Source organism: Nerophis lumbriciformis, linkage group LG11 (assembly GCF_033978685.3).
Source record: "Nerophis lumbriciformis linkage group LG11, RoL_Nlum_v2.1, whole genome shotgun sequence".
NCBI classification, from domain to species: Eukaryota; Metazoa; Chordata; class Actinopteri; order Syngnathiformes; family Syngnathidae; genus Nerophis; species Nerophis lumbriciformis.
The window spans coordinates 41,948,328-41,972,777 of NC_084558.2; the positions used below are offsets into that span (position 1 = coordinate 41,948,328).

Below are 24,450 nucleotides of genomic sequence, written 5' to 3' on the forward strand. Positions count from 1 at the left end.
GAAGAAGCAGAGCTTATTTAATCCTGCCCCTTTTCCATTTCATAGCAATTACTAAACAAAAAAACCCCAACAACTTCCTGTTCTCTATTTGCACACAATTTACTTCACAAATAATAAATAATACATTTCTTAATAAATAGTTCAGTTACATTATGAAATTAAATAGATTATCAAATTTTTCAATAATTTATAACATTTTTAAATCACTTTATGTACACGCATCAAGTCTACTTGGCCATTTATTTGATTAAAATTAGTTTAATATGTAATTTTGTGTGTTTATTTATTTTCACTTTATTCAAATTAAGTGAAAAAAAAAAGAGATTAAATAGATGAGATTAAATAGATTATCTAATTTTTCAATAAATTATAACATTTTTAAATCACTTTATGTACACGCATCAAGTCTACTTGGCCATTTATTTGATTAAAATTAGTTTAATATTTAATTTTGTGTGTTTATTTTTTTCCCACTTTATCAAGTCTACTTGGCCATTTATTTGATCAAAATTAGTTTAATATTTAATTTTGTGTGTTTACTTTTTTTTTCCATTTTATTTAAATTAAATTAAGTGGGAAAAAAAATTAATAAATCAAGTCTACTTGGACATTTATTTGATTAAAATTAGTTTAATATTTAATTTTGTGTGTTTATTTATTTATTTTCACTGTATTCAAATTAAATTAAGTGGAAAAAAAATAATAAATAAACACACAAAATTAAATATTAAACTAATTTTAATCAAATAAATGGCCAAGTAAACTTGATGCGTGTACATAAAGTGATTTAAAAATGTTATAATGTATTGAAAAATTAGATAATCTATTTAATCTCATAAATTAAATAAATTGAAATAAATAAATAAATACACACAAAATTAAATATTAATCTAATTTTAATCAAATAAATGGCCAATTTGACTTGATGCGTGTATATAAAGTGATTTAAAAATGTTATAATTTATTGAAAAATTAGATAATCTATTTAATCTCATAAATTCAATAAAGTGGAAAAAAATAAATAAACACACAAAATTAAATATTAAACTAATTTTAATCAAATAAATGGCCAAGTACACTTGATGCATGTACATAAAGTGATTTAAAAAATTTATAATTTATTGAAACATTTGATAATCTATTTAATCTCATAAATTCAATAAAGTGGAAATAAATAAATAAATAAACACACAAAATTAAACATTAAACTAATTTTAATCAAATAAATGGCCAAGTAGACTTGATGGGTGTACATAAAGTGTCAGTCCAGAAAGGTAATAATAATAGTGATGATAATTATTATTATGAAGCATCCTCCTTCAGGAGGAGCCTGTAAGGGTTGTGGGTCATGTGGCACAGAGAAAAGTGTGGGGTCCTCATGGAGAGAAAGAGGAGGCTCAGGTTGCAGCCTCATGGCCCGTGAAGACCAAAGTCCACGCTGTTCTGGAAGTCTCCGCGCGCACGCACATCGGCGCTTTGTGCATGAAGCCATATTGCAGATAAGACCCTATGAATGACTAAATCTTCTTTGTATCTTATCTTAATGAAAGCGAGCAGCCCGCTGCATGCTGCATGCTGACCTACTGAGGCGGGATCAAGCTGCTCTGCGTGAGGAGGCGGAGGAGGAGGAGGAGGAGGAGAAGGAGGAGGCGGGGTCATCAGAGATCATCTTCAGCTCTTTACTGACTTACTGTCGGATACTTTCTTTTTTGTGCACCACTTCCTACTGTTGCGTAAACGTGGACAGTGTGACGCAATACCCCAATCCAAATATTCCTTTCAACGTCACAATACGCCCTGAAAACACACAACTTCAAAAGGATGGACTTTTTTTTTTTTGCCTTTTTCTTTGGCTTTTGTCGGTGATGTGTGTGTAAACCTCGTAAATGGTCTCAAAGTCACCTTTCTCGTTTGGTATTAACTTGAAACTGTTTTATCATCGTTTTGTCATTCTTTTTACAATTGTAAGACGATTAATACAATTTTAAAAAAGGGTTTTATTGGCAGTTAGCTGTCTTACAAGCGCAAAAAAAAGTTAACCGCCAATAAAACCCGAATAAAATTCATTTTAAAAGAGACTTTTAAAACACATTTAGCTGTGCTAAAAGTGTAAAAGGAAGTTAACTGCTAAAAAAACCCTCATAATCTCTTTAAAATTAATTTTATTCTGGTTTTATTGGCAGTTAACTTTTTTTTTGCGGTTGTAAGACAGCTAACAGTGTTGAAAAGGCCCATTAAAATTAACATTATGAGGGTTTTATTTACAGTTAACTTTTTTTTACACTTTTAAGACAGCTAAAAGTGTTCAAAAGGCTAATTATTATTAACATTTTGAGGGTTTTATTAACAGTTTACTTCTTTTTACACTTTTAGCACAGCTAAACGTGTTTTAAGTCTCTTTAAAATGAATTTTATTCTGGTTTTATAGGCAGTTAACTTTTTTTGGCGCTTGTAAGACAGCTAACAGTGTTGAAAAGGCCCATTAAAATTAACATTATGAGGGTTTTATTAACAGTTAACTTCTTTTTACACTTTTAGCACAGCTAAACGTGTTTTAAAAGTCTCTAAAATGAATTTTATTCTGGTTTTATTGGCAGTTAACCTTTTTTTGCGCTTGTAAGACAGCTAACAGTGTTGAAAAGGCCCATTAAAATTAACATTATGAGGGTTTTATTAACAGTTAACTTCTTTTTACACTTTTAAGACAGCTAAAAGTGTTGAAAAGGCCCATTAAAATTAACATTATGAGGGTTTTATTTACAGTTAACTTTTTTTTACACTTTTAAGACAGATAAAAGTGTTCAAAAGGCTAATTATTATTAACATTTTGAGGGTTTTATTAACAGTTTACTTCTTTTTACACTTTTAGCACAGCTAAACGTGTTTTAAGTCTCTTTAAAATGAATTTTATTCTGGTTTTATAGGCAGTTAACTTTTTTTGGCGCTTGTAAGACAGCTAACAGTGTTGAAAAGGCCCATTAAAATTAACATTATGAGGGTTTTATTAACAGTTAACTTCTTTTTACACTTTTAGCACAGCTAAACGTGTTTTAAAAGTCTCTAAAATGAATTTTATTCTGGTTTTATTGGCAGTTAACTTTTTTTTGCGCTTGTAAGACAGCTAACAGTGTTGAAAAGGCCCATTAAAATTAACATTATGAGGGTTTTATTAACAGTTAACTTCTTTTTACACTTTTAAGACAGCTAAAAGTGTTCAAAAGGCTAATTATTAACATTTTGAGGGGTTTTAGCAGTTAACTTGTTTTTACACTTTTAGCACAGCTAAACGTGTTTTAAAAGTCTCTTTAAAATTAATTTTATTCTGGTTTTATTGGCAGTTAACTTTTTTTTGCGCTTGTAAGTCAGCTAACAGTGTTGAAAAGGCCCATAATTAACATTATGAGGGTTTTATTAGTAGTTAACTTATTTTTATACTTTTAGCTAAGCTAAAAGTCATTTTAAAATGAATTGCATTAGGGTTTTATTGGCAGTTAACTTATAACACTTGTAAGACAGCTAAAAAGTGTTGATAAGTCCCGTTAATTTTAACACTATGAGAGTTTTCTTTGCAGTTAACTTTTTTTTTTTTTACACTTTTAAGACAGCTAAAAGGGTTCAAAAGGCTAATTAATATTAAAATCATGAGGGTTTTATTGGCAGTTAATTTTGTTTGACACTTAAGATTGCTAAAAATGTTGAAAAGGCTCATTAAAATTAACATTATGAGGGTTTTATTAGCAGTTAACTTCTTTTTACACTTTTAAGACAGTAAAAAATGTTCAAAAGGCTAATTAATATTAACACCATAAGGGTTTTATTGGCAGTTAATTTTGTTTGACACTTTTAAGATTGCTAAAAGTGATTTAAAAAAATCTCTTAAAATAAACTTTATTCGGGTTTTATCTGCAGCTAACTTCTTATAACACTTGTAAGACTGCTAAAAGCGTTGAAAAGGCTCATTAAAATTACCATTGAGGGTTTTATTAGCAGTTAACTTCTTTTCACACTTTTAGCACAGCTAAAAGTCTTTTTAAAATGAATTGTTCAATTGTTTTATTAGCAGTTAACTAAAAAGTGTTGATAAGTCCCATTAATTTTAATATTATGAGAGTTTTATTTACAGTTAACTTATTTTTACACTTTTAAGACAGCTAAAAGTGTTCAAAAGCCTAATTAATATTAACATCATGAGGGTTTTATAGGCAGTTAATTTAGTTTTACACTTCTAAGATAGCTAAATGTGATTTTTAAAAAATCTCTTAAAATAAACTTTATTTGGGTTTTATTGGAAAGGCAAATTAAAATTAACAGTTTAGGGTTTGTTAGCAGTTAACTTCAATTTACGCATGTAAGAAAGCTAAAACACTTTTAAGACGGTTAAAACTGTTTTAAAAGTCTCTTTAAAATGAATTTTATTCTGGTTTTATTGGCAGTTAACTTTTTTTTGCGCTTGTAAGACAGCTAACAGTGTTGAAAAGGCCAATTAAAATTAACATTATGAGGGTTTTATTAATCGTTAACTTCTTTTTACACTTTTGAGACAGCTAAAAGTGTTCAAATGGTTAATTATTATTAACATTTTGAGGGTTTTATTAGCAGTTAATTTATTTTTATACTTTTAGCACACCTAAAAGTCATTTTAAAATGAATTGCATTAGGGTTTTATTGGCAGTTAACGTATAACACTTGTAAGACAGCTAAAAAGTGTTGATAAGTCCCATTAATTTTAACAGTATGAGAGTTTTCTTTACAGTTAACTTCTTGTTTACACTTTTAAGACAGCTAAAAGGGTTCAAAAGGTTAATTAATATTAAAATCAAGAGGGTTTTATTGGCAGTTAATTTTGTTTTACACTTAAGATTGCTAAAAGTGTTGAAAAGGCTCATTAAAATTAACATGAGGGTTTATTAGCAGTTAACTTCTTTTTACACTTTTAGCAAAGCTAAACGTGTTTTAAAAGTCTCTTTAAAATTAATTTTATTAGTGTTTTATTGGCAGTTAACTTTTTTTGCGCTTGTAAGACAGCTAACTATTGAAAAGGCCCATTAAATTAACATTATGAGGGTTTTATTAGCAGTTAACTTCCTTTTACACTTTTAACACAGCTAAAAGTCATTTTAAAATGAATTTTATTTTGGTTTTATTGGCAGTTAACGTATAACACTTGTAAGACAGCTAAAAAGTGTTGATAAGTCCCATTAATTTTAACATTATGAGAGTTTTATTTGCAGTTAACTTCTTTTTACACTTTTAAGGCAGAAGTGTTCAAAAGGCTAATTAATATTAACATCATGAGGGTTTTATTGGCAGTTCATTTTGTTTGACACTTTTAAGATTGCTAAAAGTGATTTAAAAAAATCTCTTAAAATAAACTTTATTTGGGTTTTATGGGCAGCTAACTTTTTATAACGCTTGTAAGACTGCTAAAAGTGTTCAAAAGGCTCATTAAAATTACCATTAAGGGTTTTATTAGCAGTTAACTTCATTTCACACTTGTAGCACAGCTAAAAGTCTTTTTAAAATGAATTGTATTAGGGTTTTATTAGCAGTTAACTAAAAAGTGTTTATAAGTCCCATTAATTTTAATATTATATGAATTTTATTTACAGTTAAATTATTTTTAAACTTTTAAGACGAATGAAAGTGTTCAAAAGGCTAATTCACATCATGAGGGTTTTATTGGCAGTTCATTTTGTTTTACACTTTTAAGATTGCTAAAAGTGTTGAAAAGGCTCATTAAAATGAACATTATGAGGGTTTTATTAGCAGTTAACTTTTTCTGCGCTTGTAAGACTGCTAACATTGTTGAAAAGGCCAATTAAAATTAACATGAGGGTTTTATTTGCAGTTTTAACTTCTTTTTACACTTTTAAGACAGCTAAAAGTGTTCAAAAGCCTAATTAATATTAACACAATAAGGGTTTTATTGGCAGTTAATTTAGTTTTACACTTTTAAAATAGCTAAAAGTGATTTGAAAAAATCTCTTAAAATAAACTTTATTTGGGTTTTATCGGCAGCTAACTTCTTATAACGCTTGTAAGACTGCTAAAAGTGTTGAAAAGGCTCATTAAAATTACCATTGAAGGTTTTATTAACAGTTAACTTCTTTTCACACTTTTAGCACAGCTAAAAGTCTTTTTAAAATGAATTGTATTAGGGTTTTATTGGCAGTTAACTAAAAAGTGTTGATAAGTCCCATTAATTTTAATATTATGAAAGTTTTATTTACAGTTCATTTATTTTTACACTTTTAAGACGGATAAAAGGGTTCAAAGGGCTAATTAATATTACAATTTTACACTTAAGATTGCTAAAAGTGTTGAAAAGGCTCATTAAAACGAACATTATGAGGGTTTCATTAGCAGTTAACTTCTTTTTACACTTTTAGCACAGCTAAAAGTATTTTTAAAATGAATTGTATTAGGGTTTTATTGGCAGTTAACTCGTAAGACAGCTAAAAAGTGTTGATAAGTCACATTAATGTTAATATTATGAGAGTTTTATTTACAGTTAACTTATTTTTACACTTTTAAGACGGATAAAAGTGTTCAAAAGGCTAATTCACATCATGAGGGTTTTATTGGCAGTTAATTTTGTTTTACACTTTTAAGATTGCTAAAAGTGTCGAAAAGGCTCATTAAAATGAACATTATGAGGGTTTTATTAGCAGTTAACTTCTTTTTACACTTTTAGCACAGCTAAAAGTCTTTTTAAAATGAATTGTATTAGGGTTTTATTGGCAGTTAACTCGTAAGACAGCTAAAAAGTGTTGATAAGTCCCATTAATTTTAATATTATGAGAGTTTTATTTACAGTTAACTTATTTTAACACTTTTAAGACGGATAAAAGTGTTCAAAAGGCTAATTCACATCATGAGGGTTTTATTGGCAGTTAATTTTGTTTTACACTTTTAAGATTGCTAAAAGTGTCAAAAAGGCTCATTAAAATGAACATTATGAGGGTTTTATTAGCAGTTAACTTCTTTTTACACTATTAGCACAGCTAAAAGTCTTTTTTAAATGAATTGTATTAGGGTTTTATTGGCAGTTAACTCGTAAGACAGCTAAAAAATGTTGATAAGTCCCATTAATTTTAATATTATGAGTTGTATTTACAGTTAACTTATTTTTACACTTTTAAGACGGATAAAAGTGTTTAAAAGGCTAATTCACATCATGAGGGTTTTATTGGCAGTTTTGTTTTACACTTTTAAGATTGCTAAAAGTGTCGAAAAGGCTCATTAAAATGAACATTATGAGGGTTTTATTAGCAGTTAACTTCTTCTTACACTTTTAGCACAGCTAAAAGTATTTTTAAAATGAATTGTATTAGGGTTTTATTGGCAGTTAACTCGTAAGACAGCTAAAAAGTCTTGATAAGTCCCATTAATTTTAATATTATGAGAGTTGTATTTACAGTTAACTTATTTTTACACTTTTAAGACGGATAAAAGTGTTTAAAAGGCTAATTCACATCATGAGGGTTTTATTGGCAGTTAATTTTGTTTTACACTTTTAAGATTGCTAAAAGTGTTGAAAAGGCTCCTTAGAAAGGAACATTATGAGGGTTTTATTAGCAGTTAACTTCTTTTTACACTATCAGCACAGCTAAAAGTCTTTTTAAAATGAATTGTATTAGGGTTTTATTGGCAGTTAACTCGTAAGACAGCTAAAAAGTGTTGATAAGTCCCATTAATTTTAATATTATGAGAGTTTTATTTACAGTTAACTTATTTTTACACTTTTAAGACGGATAAAAGTGTTCAAAAGGCTAATTCACATAATGAGGGTTTTATTGGCAATTAATTTTGTTTTACACTTTTAAGATTGCTAAAAGTGTTGTAAAGGCTCATTAGAAAGGAACATTATGAGGGTTTTAACAATAACAATAACTTTTTCATAACATGGTCACTACTGCCTAGCTTCTCTTGTTATATTCTTATTTTACTGGAATATTTTTATTCTCATTGTTGCTTTTTATTTTTATTCTTATTGTAATATTTTCCCATTATTTATTTCCATTTTAAATTCGATCTCAATTCTGTACACTGCTGCTGGAATTTAAATTTTCCTGAGGGAATCAATAAAGTACTATACATCTATCTATCTGTTATTAGCAGTTAACTTCCTTTTACACTTTTAGCACGTGCTTTTAAAAGTCAGCGAGGTTCACTTCTTTTTACACTGCACGACAGTGACTTATGCTAAAATGTGACTTAAGTTTTTTTTGTTTTTTTTACGACGGTCACAGTTTGACCCTGACACTGACTTTTCTGCTCTCCCTGGGGGTTAAAAAAAACAAAAAAAACAAAAACGGAAGCGGTGCTGCGTTCAGGAACACGTCAGACAAGACGATCAAAATGAAGACATGTTACAATAAGGCAAGGGAGATATAAGTGGGAGGAGCTACTTGTGTGGGTCATCGGCAAGGGGGCGTGGTTACGGGGGTATCACTTTGCACTTATTAAAATGTTTCTTTTTTTTTTTTTTAACTTGAGGAAGGGGTGGGGGTCATGTGGCGCCGCCACGCGTGCACTTGCACTCTAGGAACGTGCGCGCGCACGTAACGTTTCCGCCTTGGCAAACGCTTGCGTCATGACGCGCGCCCAGCAGGGGGGGTATTTTAGTAAGTTACCCCCCCCACCCCGAGGCGGGGGACACCTGGCACTAAAACACCACGTGCTCACTCGTTAGTTCCAACAGGAACGCGCAGAGGGCGTGCGCGCTCCCGCCCCGCCGTGACTTTGCCCGCGCCTTAATGGACGCTGACAGCTTGAAGGAAAAGCGATTAGCGGCACCTCTTCGGACGCATGTAAACAATGCTAACATGCTAGCATGCTAAAGCCCCCGACTCCAGGTGCGTGGTCTTCCCCCCCAGGCGGACAATTAGGCGCGCAAGAGTCCTAAAGTTCGTCCATTTTCACTTTTAACGCCGATTAGCGTCCCTTGTGGCAGCGAGGGGCGAAGAAGAGCAAACTTACTTGGTCTTCTCTGACGTCATAGTCCACAAACCAGTCTTCTTGTATTGGGACTGGGGGGGTCGACGACCTCAGGCAGCCGCACTATGGTGTGGTTTTCGGTCCCGGGGTCGCGGCTACAGGCGGCCGGCGCTCGTCCTCGTCGTGTCCAGGTGTCGTCCAGGTGGTGTCATCCTCCGGGACTAAAGTCTTCGCTCTGCTGCGGGGACGCGGCGCGTCTTCTTCCCATATTTCAAGTGTCATCCCGCCTCCTGGGTGACGTCACGCAGGGGCGTGGTCACACCTTCCTCACACACTTTCACTCTTTAATGGACACCGTTGGTTTTTAGGTGAATGGAGATATTCCTTTAAAAGTCCACGCGGAAAACTTCTACAGAAAGTGTTCGTAAAACAAACGGGAAAAAAACTCAAAGACGAGCGCCATCTACTGGAGGACAGTTTTAATCACCGAAACTTTACTTTTACTTACCATTTTGCTATGTTGTCTATTACCATTGTTGGCATATTCATTATTCCTACATTGTTGATACAAATTATTGTTACAGTGTTACCTGTGGTAATGCCACTATGATACAACATTCGTATTATAATCCTTAACCAAAGTAAGAGTGAAACTAATGTGAATAATCACTGAATAGAGAACTGGGATTAAATAAATTATCTTCTTCCCACTCCCTTTCAGGCAAAACTGAACAATCATGCATTACATACTATACATTACCTTATGCACTATATTAATTTATATTATTACGTCTTGTCAACTTTGTACTTTTTTTTAAAATTATTATTTTTTTATGTCATTGCCTAAAATAAATGAAAAACAATGTCAGCACTCTAAAATGAGTATAAAAATCTATTTTGTTGGCTCTTTAATTTCCTAATTGTGTTTATTTTCACCAATGTTTTAGATTTTTACAATTTTCATTGTTTTCAAAATTTCACACACATATTCAAGTTTTTTATTCATCACTATGACATGCTTGGTGCTTTATATATTTAAAATATATATATAAATTGAATGTATATTATTTAATGCAATGTTTTTAATTATTAAAAATAAATCTAAACAAAAAAACTTTTGTAATGACTTTTTTAAAGTCAAACTTTTTTTCCATTTTCAAATGTTATTGGTTATTTACCTTGGTAACTTAACGTTTGGTAATTTAGAAAAAAAAAAGTTGATTAGATCTATATTGTTTAATAATATTTTTTAATTATTAATTTAAATTAAATTAGAAAATAACTGTAATGAAATACTTTTTTTTCAAATGTTCTTGGTAATTTAACGTCCATATTCACAGTATTTATATTTACCTCCATCACATATTTTGGTAATTTGACTTACAAAATTCTAATTTATTGATTTCAATGTTATCGGAAGATAATTTTAGTAAAAATTTAAACAAAAAAACTTTTGTAATGACTTTTTTAAAGTCAAACTTTTTTTCCATTTTCAAATGTTATTGGTTATTTACCTTGGTAACTTAACGTTTGGTAATTTAGAAAAACAAAGTTGATTAGATCTATATTGTTTAATTCTATTTTTTAATTATTAATTTAAATTAAATTAGAAAATAACTGTAATGAAATACTTTTTTTTCAAATGTTCTTGGTAATTTAACGTCCATATTCACAGTATTTATATTTACCTCCATCACATATTTTGGTAATTTGACTTACAAAATTCTAATTTATTGATTTCAATGTTATCGGAAGATAATTTTAGTAAAAATTTAAACAAAAAAACTTTTGTAATGACTTTTTTAAAGTCAAACTTTTTTTCCATTTTCAAATGTTATTGGTTATTTACCTTGGTAACTTAACGTTTGGTAATTTAGAAAAACAAAGTTGATTAGATCTATATTGTTTAATTCTATTTTTTAATTATTAATTTAAATTAAATTAGAAAATAACTGTAATGAAATACTTTTTTTTCAAATGTTCTTGGTAATTTAACGTCCATATTCACAGTATTTATATTTACCTCCATCACATATTTTGGTAATTTGACTTACAAAATTCTAATTTATTGATTTCAATGTTATCGGAAGATAATTTTAGTAAAAATTTAAACAAAAAAATTGGATTTAAAAAAATCAGTTTTAACACACATATTAAGGTATTTTAACATTTCTAATAAAAAACATGTATTTTTTTTTGCTACATTTTCATCGGAACAATTTTGTAATGAGCAATAAATAATATAAATATAATTTTAACACCTATTAAGGTATTTTAACATTTTTAATAGAAATACTGTATTATTTAATGGCCTAATCATTATTATTGGAAAAATATTTATGAGCAATATTTTTCAAACAATTTAATTGTAACACACATTAAGGTATTTAACCTTCTTAATACAGTATGTATTATTTATTGACTATTATGGGAAACATATTTGGCGACTTGTCCAGGGTCTTCCGCCCGAATGCAGCTGAGATAGGCTCCAGCACGCCCCGCAACCTCGAAAGGGACAAGCTGTAGAAAATGGATGGATATTTTATAACGCACAATATTTTTAAACAACAAAAATAATATTAAAAAATACAATTTTAACATTTTAATACTTTATATGTATTATCTATTGACTTAATCATCTTTTATAATGAGCAATATTTTTCAAACCAAAAAATATATTAAAACATAATTTTAACACGCATTGAGGTATTTGAACTATTCTAAATAATACTACATGTATCATTTGACTTTATTATTGGAAACATATTTTATGAGCAATATGTTTAAAACAACAAAAAATGATATAAAGAAGTATAATTTTAACAAACATATTAAGGTATTTTCAAATTTTTATTAATACTGCGTATTATTTGACTATTATTGGAGCAAATATTTTAAAATGAGCAGTATTTTTAAACGACAATAAATACTAATACATTTAATTTTAACATTTTAATCTAATAATAATAATAATAATGGATTAGATTTTATATCGCGCTTTTCTATTATTAGATACTCAAAGCGCTCACAGAGAAGTGGGAACCCATCATTCATTCACACCTGGTGGTGGTAAGCTACATTTGTAGCCACAGCTGCCCTGGGGTAGACTGACGGAAGCAAGGCTGCCAGTTTGCGCCTACGGCCCCACCGACCACCACCTATCACTCATTCATTCACCAGTGTGAGCGGCATCGGGGGCAAGGGTGAAGTGTCTTGCCCAAGGACACAATGGCAGCGATTTGGATGTCAAGAGGCGGGGAGCGAACCTGCAACCCCATACTTGGCAACCTTGAGACCTCCGATTTCGGGAGGTGGGGGGCGTGGTCGGGGCGGGGGCGTGGCTAAGAGGGGAGGAGTATATTTACAGCTAGAATTCACCAAGTCAAGTATTTCATATATATATATATATATGTATATATATATAAGAAATACTTGACTTTCAGTGAATTCTAGCTATATATATATATATATTTATTTTATTATATATATATAAATAAAAGAAATACTTGAATTTCAGTGTTCATTTATTTACACATATACACACACATAACACTCATCTACTCATTGTTGAGTTAAGGGTTGAATTGTCCATCCTTGTTCTATTCTCTGTCACTATTTTTCTAACCACGCTGAACACCCTTATATATATATGCGAACACCCTTTCGCAGGTACCCAGAAAGGTTTCGAGTACCACCAAAAAAACTGAATCTCTGAAGACAGTATAAAAATCTGTGTTAAAGGTGTACAAATACTGTTTGTATAATAAGCATGTTATTGTTTACAAATGAGGGTTAAGAGTTCAGTACTAAAAAAGAAAAGAAAAAATAATGTGGCTTAAGTACAGTTTTTTAATTGAGCTGCTGCATTTTTTGGTTGGGTTGTTTATTTATTTTGAGTAACTTCTACATTTCTAAAAGGGGAGGAATGTAATAGAGTGATCTATGTTTGTCTGTTGCCATCTCCTGGTGAATGATGGCTATAGCGTACTGGGGTTACTTTTTGGTTGGCCAACGATTTACGTGGTGTTGCGCACCTGACGTCAAGTGTGTGAGTCTGTTCTGAAGTCTACAGTAAAGAGACGTACTTCATCACCTCACCTGGTTATTGCCTCCAACTCAATATATTACAACAACATTGCTGTTTACGGCAGACGAACTGCTTTACGGTAGAATAAAACATGACTGCTGTTGTTGTGTGTTGTTACCGCGCTGGGAGGACGTTAATAAAACTGCCTAACAATAAACCCACATAAGAAACCAAGAACTCGCCCTCGATCATTCTACAGTTATAACGTGTTTGGGTAGGCACCCTGTTTATATTGTGAGAAAGCGGACGTGAATACAGGCTGTTGACACGTCACTCAGGTCCGCATGGAGCTGGAGGGGGCGTGGCTTCGCCATACCCTCCCTAATCTATACTGTAAGAATTATTTATTGACTATTATTATCATTGGAAAAATATTTTATAATGAGCAATATTTTACTTTAATAAATATTTTCTTTTTTTGAATTTTTACCAAATTGTTTCCGGTACGTTTCTGCATGGTAAGAAGGGTATGAGATCAGCTCTGAATCAAATGTTGAGCGATATCAAAGCAACAGCAGTGGGTCAAAGTTGACAAAAGGTCTGTATTGTCTTCCCGAAAACAAATTGTTGTCGTTTAAATTTATTTCATTGTCACACACACACAGCATTGCTTTTAAAATATACACAGAGGAGTTCATGCTAAAAAATAGAAAAATGTCATTGCAACAAGTAATCATAAAAAAATAAAACAAGGTAATTTCATAGTTAAAATGAAAAATAGTGCTTTGTTCCCATCTTCTTTAGTGGTCCTCATAAGGTGGTCAGGAACTCTTTCACCTGGAACACAAAGCACACAGCACAGACTTTCACTTTGGAGTCACAATGAATGAAACCAACACACATACTGGTTATCATTTGGAATGGGGACCAAGTTTTTGATCATCACTTGTGGGGACCACCCTTTCTACAGGTTGTGGAGGCATACAAAAAAATGGTGTAAAATGGCCACTGCCTAGTTAGCTCATACACGTCTATAAATCTCTGGATTGATGAAGTCATGTGCTGATCATTCTTACTGGGGACCATGGGGAAAAATAGTTAATATGGTTCATGGGGACCCAATTGAAATCATTTTGCATAATTCACACAAATTTGACCGTCACTACTGAGGAAAATTAAAAAAAAAATGACATGATCCTCAGAATACAGCTGTCCTCTTATAGGAAGTTTCACCACTTAAATGTTAAAGCAAATCCTGCATCTTCTGTGACATTACTGAAAACTTCTTTTTAGCAGTAATGAAGTTGTCTGCAACTCCAACTACCATATATAGAAGGATGGAACATTCTGAATGTGAATCATACTTTAAGGTAATCATGTTTTATAATCATGCTGTATGAAAATGTCATCCTAAGGAACACTCAACCAGATTTATTTTTATGAAAAATATATTAGTTTTAACTAAGAATGGATACCACACAGAATCACAGTACTATTAATGCCAGGTTAACATGTTTCACTTTTCAAGAAAATGTATTTTCTCTTTTACCAATATTTGAAACACGTAAACAAAGTAACCCAAATGTCCCTGTTGTGGGATCAATAAAGGATTATCTTATCTTACCTTAAACCACAGAAATAAAATACAAACTCATTACTCATCACTTAGGCATCTTCAGAATGGATCTGACTATCATTTAAAAAGGTTTCCCTGTTTTTTGGTCCCCATACCGTCAGAGGACCCCTAAAGGTGACTGTGTAAACAGAGCGATGTCCCCATTAAGTAAGCATTGCCAGAACACACACACACACGCACACACAGGTTATCATTTGGAATGGGGACCAAGTTTTTGATCATCACTTGTGGGGACAAGGGAAAACATTTATAAGTTTTAACTAAGGATGGATACCATACAGAATCACAGTACTATTAATGCCAGGATAACATGTTTCACTTTACCAATATTTGAAACACGTAAACAAAGTACCGTATTTTTCGGAGTATAAGTCGCACCGGACAACAAGGCATAATAAAGAAGGAAAAAAAACATACTGTATATAAGTCGCACTGGAGTATAAGTCGCATTTTTGGGGGAAATGTATTTGATAAAATCCAACACCAAGAATAGACATTTGAAAGGCAATTTTAAATAAATAAAGAATAGTGAACAGGCTGAATAAGTGTACGTTATATGACGCAACTGAGAACGTGCCTGGTATGTTAACGTAACATATTATGGTAAGAGTCATTCAAATAACTATAACATATAGAACATGCTTTACGTTTACCAAACAATCTGTCACTCCTAATCGCTAAATCCCATGACATCTTATACGTCTAGTCTCTTACGTGAATGAGATAAATAATATTATTTGATATTTTACGCTAATGTGTTAATAATTTCACACATAAGTCACTCCTGAGTATAAGTCGCACCCCCGGCCAAACTATGAAAAAAACTGCGATTTATAGTCCGAAAAATACGGTAACCCAAATTTATCTGTTGTGGGATCAATAAAGGATTATCTTATCTTACCTTAAACCACAGAAATAAAATAAAAAATAATTTAAACTTTTATTTTTACAAAATTGAACATAAAGAACATAAAAAACAGTTCTACTTAGCCAGTCTTGCTGATTATCTCTTAATCTACTATTTTAAAAATCACTTAGGCATCTTCAGAATGGATCTGACTATCATTTAAAAAGGTTTCCATTTAGGGGACCTGTTTTTTTGTCCCCATACCGTCAGAGGTCCCCTAAAGGCATACTTGCCAACCCTCCCGGATTTTCAGGGAGACTCCCAAAATTCAGTGCCTCTCCCGAAAAACCTCTCGGGACAAATTTTCTCCCGAAAATCTTCCGAAATTCAGGCGGAGCTGGAGGCCACGCCCCCTCCAGCTCCATGCGGACCTGAGTCCGCTTTCCCACGATATAAACAGCATGCCTGCCCAAACACATTATAACTGTAGAATGATGGAGGGCGAGTTCTTGGTTTCTTATGTGGGTTTATTGTTAGGCAGTTTCATTAACGTCCTCCCAGCGCGATAACAACACACAACAACAGCAGTCATGTTTTTGTCTACCGTAAAGCAGTTCGTCTGCCGTAAACAGCAATGTTGTGACACTCTTAAACAGGACAATACTGCCATCTATAACATCAATAACATATACGGCTTTTAGAGAGTGCAGTGCACAACTGCGCACACAACAAGGAGACGAAGCAGAAGAACGAGGAAGATACAGCCATGGCGACGCCGACGACGAGTAAGATGAAGAAATACGCTTTGTTGCACCTTTCCTGCCTGAGTCCGGCGATTAGTTGCAAATCTTGCTTTATTGATTGCTTGCACACAGCCAATCCAACACAAAACAAACTAGTCCGCGCCCGCATTCACGCTACCGCTCCCTCTCTTCTCTCGCCCACACACTCACTGATGTCACTCACCTCACATGCTCACCTATTAAAGGGCCACACACACACATACACTACTCTCATAACAGCTTGTAAGTTCCAAGCCGCAGCTGCGATTGGACCTGGCTAGCCTCCGGGAAGAAGTAGTGGACTACCAAGTGCTTGGCACTGAAGATCTTCCTCAGGAAGCAAAGATTGACCGGTTTTGGGCCATGCTAGGGAGAGACGGAAGATTCCAGACTCTAATGCATTTGATGAAAGCACTTTTGTGCGTGCCACACGTCAATGCATCATCAGAGAGGGTGTTCAGCATGGGTAGAAAAATAGTGACAGAGAATAGAACAAGGATGGACAATTCAACCCTTAACTCAACAAGATGAGTGTTATGTGTGTGAACACTGAAATTCAAGTATTTATTTTATTTATATATACAAATATATATATAATTAAAAAAAAATATATATATATATATAGCTAGAATTCACTGAAAGTCAAGTATTTCTTATATATATATATATATATATATATATATATGAAATACTTGACTTGGTGAATTCTAGCTGTAAATATACTCCTCCCCTCTTAACCACGCCCCCGCCCCACCCCCGCCACCCCCCTCCCGAAATCGGAGGTCTCAAGGTTGGCAAGTATGCCTAAAGGTGACTGTTTAAACAGAGCTAGGGCTGCAACAACTAATCGATTAAAATCGATTATAAAAATAGTTGGCGATTAATTTAGTCATCGATTTGTTGGATCTATGCTATGCTCATGCGCAGAGGCTACTTTTTTTTTTTTTTTAATAAACCTTTATTTATAAACTGCAACATTTACAAACAGCTGAGAAACAGTAATCAAAATAAGTATGGTGCCAGTATGCTGTTTTTTTCCCCAATAAAATAATGGAAAGGATAGAAATGTAGTTTGTCTCTTTTTTATCCGATTATTAATCGATAGAACTTGAATACACCTCACGGTGATGCTTGGACACGTCATCAGTGATAAACCCGGGGTCATAGGGTGTTTCGGGTCTTTAATCATCAGACACCCTCGCCCGGGCGACCCAGCCGGGGGTGATCAGACCCCGGCCTGTGTCCAAGTAGCGCACCACGGATCCCCCCTACGGATCCACAGCCACCGGGAGGCCTTTTCTGCGGCCTCTAGGATGTTCTTGGTGGCTTTTCTCGACTGCAGTCCTCTAATGCCAAGGATTCTGAACACACGCTGTAGTGAGTGACCAGCAAAACCCCTGCACCCAATTTCGACTGGTTCACAGCGGGCTCTCCAGCCGTTACTCCGACACTCTACAGTGAGCTCAGCGTATTTGGCCCTCTTACGCTCATTTGCTTCGTCAATTCGCTCCTCCCAGGGGACAGTCAGCTCCAGTAGCACCACTTGCTTGCTTCAATTAATCGAAGTAATAATCGACAGATTAATCGTTTATCAAATTAGTTGTTAGTTGCAGCCCTAAACAGAGCGATGTCCCCATTAAGTAAGCATTGCCAGAACACACACGCACGCGCACACACACACACACTTTAATATACAAATTTACCCACACACATTTTTATACACACGTATACCCACACATGCACTTATGTATATACACACACACACATACTTATATATACACGTATACCCCCCCCCCCTCACACACACTTACATATACATACATACCCACACACATACACATATATATATACACATTTACCCCCACACACACTTTTATGTACACACACACCCCCACACACGGACTTATATACACCCACACACACTTTAATATACACATTTTCCCACACACACATTTATATATACATGCATACCCACACACATGCACTTATATATATATATACACACACATTTACACACACACACACAAACACACACTTATATATACACGTATACCCCCCACACACACTTACATATACATATTCACCCCCACACACACTAATATATACACACACACACACACACACACACACACACACACACACACACACACACACACACATATATACACACTTATCCCCACACACCCACTTATACACAAACACAAACACACACACACACAGGTTATCATTTGGAATGGGGACCAAGTTTTTGATCATCACTTGTGGGGACAAGGGAAAACATATTAGTTTTAACTAAGGATGGATACCATACAGAATCACAGTACTATTAATGCCAGGATAACACATGTTTCACTTTTCAAGAAAATTAATTTTCTCTTTTACCAATATTTGAAACACGTAAACAAAGTAATCCAAATTTCCCTGGTGTGGGATCAATAAAGGATTATCTTATCTTACCTTAAACCACAGAAATAAAATACAAACTTATTTAAACTTTTATTTTTAACAACATTGAATGCAAATGTCTCACACTCAAACTAACCAGTAAACATGTTTTATGGGCCAAAGCTTAAAAATCACTTAGGCATCTTCAGAATGGATCTGACTATCATTTAAAAAGATTTCCCTTTAGGGGACCTGTTTTTTTGTCCCCATACCGTCAGAGGTCCCCTAAAGATGACTGAGTAAACAGAGTGATGTCCCCATTAAGTAAGCATTGCCAGAACACACACACACACACACACACACACACACACACACACACACACACACACACACACACACACACACACACCTTTTGTTATTTATATGCACTAAAAAAATGTGCGCTGGTGCTTAGGTATCAACACAAAGCTGCAACATCAGCGTCTTTTCACACCCCATTCCAAGGCGCTTGACATGTGCACGTGAACAAGTATCACTGGCGGGCGAGAATGCTTCTATCTATTCAATATGGTAACTTGCAATACTTCTGAAAACATGTGTGTGAGGTCTATTTTTAGGACTATTTAAATCTTGGGTGTTTCTATTTGTATTGCGCAGACTGAAGGCACTTCACTATTACGTCAATGGCAATCAAAAACATTGATTGACATCCAAATTGGTTTCATTTATTCAGATTCTAAATCAAATCATAATTTTCGAGAATTGATAATAAAATAAAAACAATTTTTTTTGTTGCTAACATTTTTAAATACATTTTTGGATATAAAAACATTATACAACCATTATTATGGGCCTGCTATACTGTATGCAGTAACTGAAGCATGTTTACGTTAGCATGCTAACATTAAAGTGCTAGTTGTTTTTTTTAGCTAATTTTGCAACCGTTTACCCTAGAGTCATATAACTTTGTATGTAACACTTGTTAACTGCTAGCATGCTACCTTTTTACCTAACTTTAAAACAAATTCTCTAATTAGACAGCCATACACCTTACAGTCATATAACTTGGCATGTGACACATGCTAAGTGGTAGCATGCTAACGTTAACTTGCTAAATTTTTGAGCTAGTTTTGCAACCATTTACCCCAGTCATACAACTTGTTATGTGACACTTGTTAACTTTTAGCATGCAAACAATAGCACGCTAGGTAGCTAACTTAAGCATGCTAACTTTTTCATCTAATTTTACACTTTTTTTCTCTATTTCCGAAGCCATACACCGCTAGCTAACGCTAACTGTTAGCAGGCCTTCGTTAGCACACATGCTAAGTGTTAGCATTTTAATGTGCGCATGCTAACATTTTAGGCTAGCTCTGGAGCTCATTTTGTACAGGTACACCTAAAACGCGCGGATTCTGACACTCGGCACCGTCTTAAAAGCACGGCGGCTTCCGGCGACACCCGGCCAGAGGTCCAGAGCACAGATAGCAAGCCCGTCAAAATTTCCGCGAGAAATTTTCTAGTTGATATTATTATTATTAATATTGATACTGTTTCTTTTATAATTTTTATTAATATTGTTTTCTCAATTACTTTGTAAATTTAAATAAGTATTGTATAGCTGGGATTGGGTTGCCATTGCTGTATTTTATTTGTATTATTTATTTTGTGATTTTTGTAAATTAAAAAAAAAAAAACAGAGTCCAATAAATTGGTACTTGAAATATGCTAACTGTTAGCATGCTAAATATATTTTTTTAATAGCAAATTTTACATGCGTACAATTACTAGTCATATGACTTGGTACTTGATACATTCAAACTGTAAGCATGTAAACATTTGTTTTGTCAATTTTATAGCCGAACACCTCAGAGTCCTATAACTTGGTACTTGAAATATGCTAACTGTTAGAATGCTAACCATTTTTAAACCTTTAAGAAGAAAATATTTGTAGAGACTTTCCAGCTTTCTTAATGGTGGTGCAAATGTAAAAAGAAACTAACAACTGCATAATAAGGCCGTATCTCCTGATAGTAAATCATCATTTTTTTTCTGGAATGACTCAGTCCCATATTTTAATCATTAGTTTCTTACTTATGGCATTTCCTTAAAAGTTTCAACAACACCCGCCCTTAACCTTTTGAGCTATTTTGCTGACTCACTAAAAACGGACAAATCAACCCACGCTAATACTGTACATAACCTCCTAGAAAAGGAAATTAACGGAAGTATAAACAAAAATGGTCACGTATTATTACTCAGTCGCTTCCAAAACGGCTGCAAGAGGGTTCCATCCTTTGCATTGAAGCGGACTCGTGTCAGCCGTCCACTTTCTTTGTCTCTGTGGGTGGAGGCGGGGCCACTAGCATAGACGTTTACTCATGTAACGTTAACATAAGGTAGTACTAATACCACCTTATGTTACCCACTCTGTGCCCTGACTATAAATAGTATCACTTGTTTATAAAACGGTAATAAGTACACCTCTGCATAACATTGCATCCTTAATAAAATTCAAAAAAACAATTACCGTATTTTTCGCACTATAAGGCGCACCGGATTATAAGGCGCACCTTCAATGAATGGCCTATCTTAAAACTTTGTTCATATATAAGGCGCACCGCATTATAAGGCGCATAGAATAGACGCTACAGTAGAGGCTGGGGTTACGAGACCTGTTGTTGCTCAATATTGGTCCATATGTAAGGCGCACCGGATTATAAGGCGCACTGTCAGCTTTTGAGAAAATTTGAGGTTTTTAGGTGCGCCTTATAGTGCGGAAAATACGGTAAATAAATATAGATCAACTTACAACAAAGAATAACTTCATTAACATTGTTTTTTGGTCTGTAACAGAAAATATTTAAATTGCATTAGTTTGGTTGAAACAAAAATATATATTAAAGTTAAAGTACCAATGATTGTCACACACACACAAAAAGTATTCTCCCACCCTTGATCCCCCCCCCTGGGAGGTGAGGGGAGCAGTGAGCAGCAGCGGTGGCTGCGCCCGGGAATCATTTTTGGTGATCTTACACCCAATTCCAACCCTTGATGCTGAGTGCCAAGCAGGGAGGTAATGGGTCCCATTTTTATATCTCTCTCTCTTATTTAAGCTTTTTTGACCGAATTGAACCATTTGAAACTGAAACATTTAATTAAAGAAACTTAATTACCGTATTTTACGCACTACAAGGCGCACCTAAAAACCTCAAATTTTCTCAAAAGCTGACAGTGCGCCTTATAATCCGGTGTGCCTTATATATGGACCGATATTGAGCCACAACAGGTCTCGCATCTAATAGATGCATTAACGTAACCCCAGCCTCTACTGTAGCGTTTATTCTATGCGCCTTATAATTCAGTGCACCTTATATATGAACAAAGTTTTAAAATAGGCCATTCATTGATGGTGCGCCTTATAGTGCGGAAAATACGGTAATTATGATAAATTCAAATTGATCAGAAACATTAACTCAGGAGCACAATATACTAACCTACAAAAAGAAAAAAATGTAAGCCATTTTAGCTGATTTTTTAAAATCAAAATGAGGTCAGGATTACTAGCGACAATGATCACGTTTTGGCGTGTTTATTAATAACCGAGTGACGTCACGTTCCAAGTTGACGCATATCATTTACGGTAAATCGCGGGGCCACCTGTCAAACATCCTCCTCCACAGCTGTCGCGAATCACCGTGGCTGCTGTGCTCAACCCCATCTAATTTGGAACAAACCCGCTCACCTGACACGTCTCCGTCTTTATCTACACACCCTGTCAGCGGTGAGTCAATCTTTTCCTTGAAAATTGGTTAAGATGATCTATATTTAGTTCATACAGGCCTGAGCAGATGCACACCAGGGCTAGGTTCTTTGAATGTCATTTCTTAAACCTCGATCTGCAAAAGCGTAAAAAAATAAAATAAAACTAAATTTGAAAAAATCGATCAAGGCAGCGTCCATTCAAAGTCAATAGCGCTACATGCTAGCTTAGCATTTGACCGAATTACGCCTTTATAGCCTAAATGCATATGTTCCTTTTTGACTGTACTTGAATGTATAATAGACTGTATTTACATTATTCACATGTGAATAATGCTGTATAATAGACTGTATTTATATTATTCACATGTGAATAATGCTGTGTAATACTGTATTTATATTATTCACATGTGAATAATGCTGTATAATAGACTATTTATATTATTCACATGTGAATAATGCTGTATAATATTGTATTTATATTATTCACATGTGAATAATGCTGTATAATAGACTGTATTTATATAAATCACATGTGAATAATGCTGTGTAATACTGTATTTATATTATTCACATGTGAATAATGCTGTATAATAGACTGTATATTATTCACATGTGAACAATGCTGTATAATAGACTGTATTTATATTATTCACATGTGAATAATGCTGTATAATAGACTGTATTTATATAATTCACATGTGAATAATGCTGTGTAATACTGTATTTATATTATTCACATGTGAATAATGCTGTATAATAGACTATATTATTCACATGTGAATAATGCTGTATAATACTGTATTTATATTATTCACATGTGAATAATGCTGTATAATAGACTGTATTTATATTATTCACATGTGAATAATGCTGTATAATAGACTGTATTTATATTATTCACATGTGAATAATGCTGTATAATACTGTATTTATATCATTCACATGTGAATAATGCTGTATAATACTGTATTTATATCATTCACATGTGAATAATGCTGTATAATAGACCATACTTATATTATTCACATGTGAATAATGCTGTATAATAGACTGTATTTATATTATTCACATGTGAATAATGCTGTATAATTAACTGTATTTATATTATTCACATGTGAATAATGCTGTATAATACTCCGTATTTATATTATTCACATGTGAATAATGCTGTATAATACTGTATTTATATTATTCACATGTGAATAATGCTGTATAATACTCCGTATTTATATTATTCACATGTGAATAATGCTGTATAATAGACTCTATTTATATTATTCACATGTGAATAATGCTGTATAATAGACTGTATTTATATAATTTATAAGTGAATAATGCTGTATAATACCTCGTATTTATATTATTCACATGTGAATAATGCTGTATAATAGACTGTATTTATATTATTCACATGTGAATAATGCTGTATAATAGACTGTATTTATATAATTCACATGTGAATAATGCTGTGTAATACTCCGTATTTATATTATTCACATCTGAATAATGCTGTATAATAGACTGTATTTATATTATACACATGTGAATAATGCTGTATAATACTCCATATTTATATTATTCACATCTGAATAATGCTGTATAATAGACTGTATTTATATTATACACATGTGAATAATGCTGTATAATACTCCGTATTTATATTATTCACATGTGAATAATGCTGTATAATAGACTGTATTTATATTATTCACATGTGAATAATGCTGTATAATAGACTGTATTTATATAATTCACATGTGAATAATGCTGTGTAATACTGTATTTATATTATTCACATGTGAATAATGCTGTATAATAGACTATATTATTCACATGTGAATAATGCTGTATAATAGACTGTATATTATTCACATGTGAACAATGCTGTATAATACATTGACATTTGGGCTTTATGTTTTATTTTTAATGTTTTATTTTTAATGTTTTGTATTGTGTTTATTAGGGCTGCAACTAACGATTAATTCGATAATCGATTAATCTGTCGATTATTACTCCGATTAATAATTGGATAAAAGAGACAAACTACATTTCTATTCTTTCCAGTATT

The 24,450-nt window shown here is 33.1% G+C and overlaps 2 protein-coding genes across 5 annotated transcripts in view; both read right to left on the reverse strand.

Moving 5' to 3' along the window:
- LOC133610360 (electrogenic sodium bicarbonate cotransporter 1-like) overlaps positions 1–9,217 on the reverse strand; it is a 105,375-nt gene extending 96,158 nt beyond the window's left edge. For 3 of the 4 annotated variants that reach the window (XM_061966549.2, XM_061966551.2, XM_061966552.2), the window contains exon 1: positions 8,983–9,216. In XM_061966549.2, coding sequence (XP_061822533.1) covers positions 8,983–9,002 — 20 coding nt within the window. In that variant the 5' untranslated portion in view covers positions 9,003–9,216. Of the gene's footprint in view, positions 1–8,982 lie in introns of all 4 variants that reach the window. The other variant, XM_061966553.2, reaches the window with a different exon arrangement.
- Positions 9,218–12,534: 3,317 nt separating this feature from the next.
- The window catches only part of dck (deoxycytidine kinase), a 32,175-nt gene continuing 20,259 nt past the window's right edge, over positions 12,535–24,450 (reverse strand). Inside the window, exon 7 of the mRNA XM_061966548.2 lies at positions 12,535–13,804. Within this exon, the coding sequence (XP_061822532.2) occupies positions 13,778–13,804 (27 nt within the window). The 3' untranslated portion in view covers positions 12,535–13,777. The remainder of the gene's footprint in view (positions 13,805–24,450) is intronic.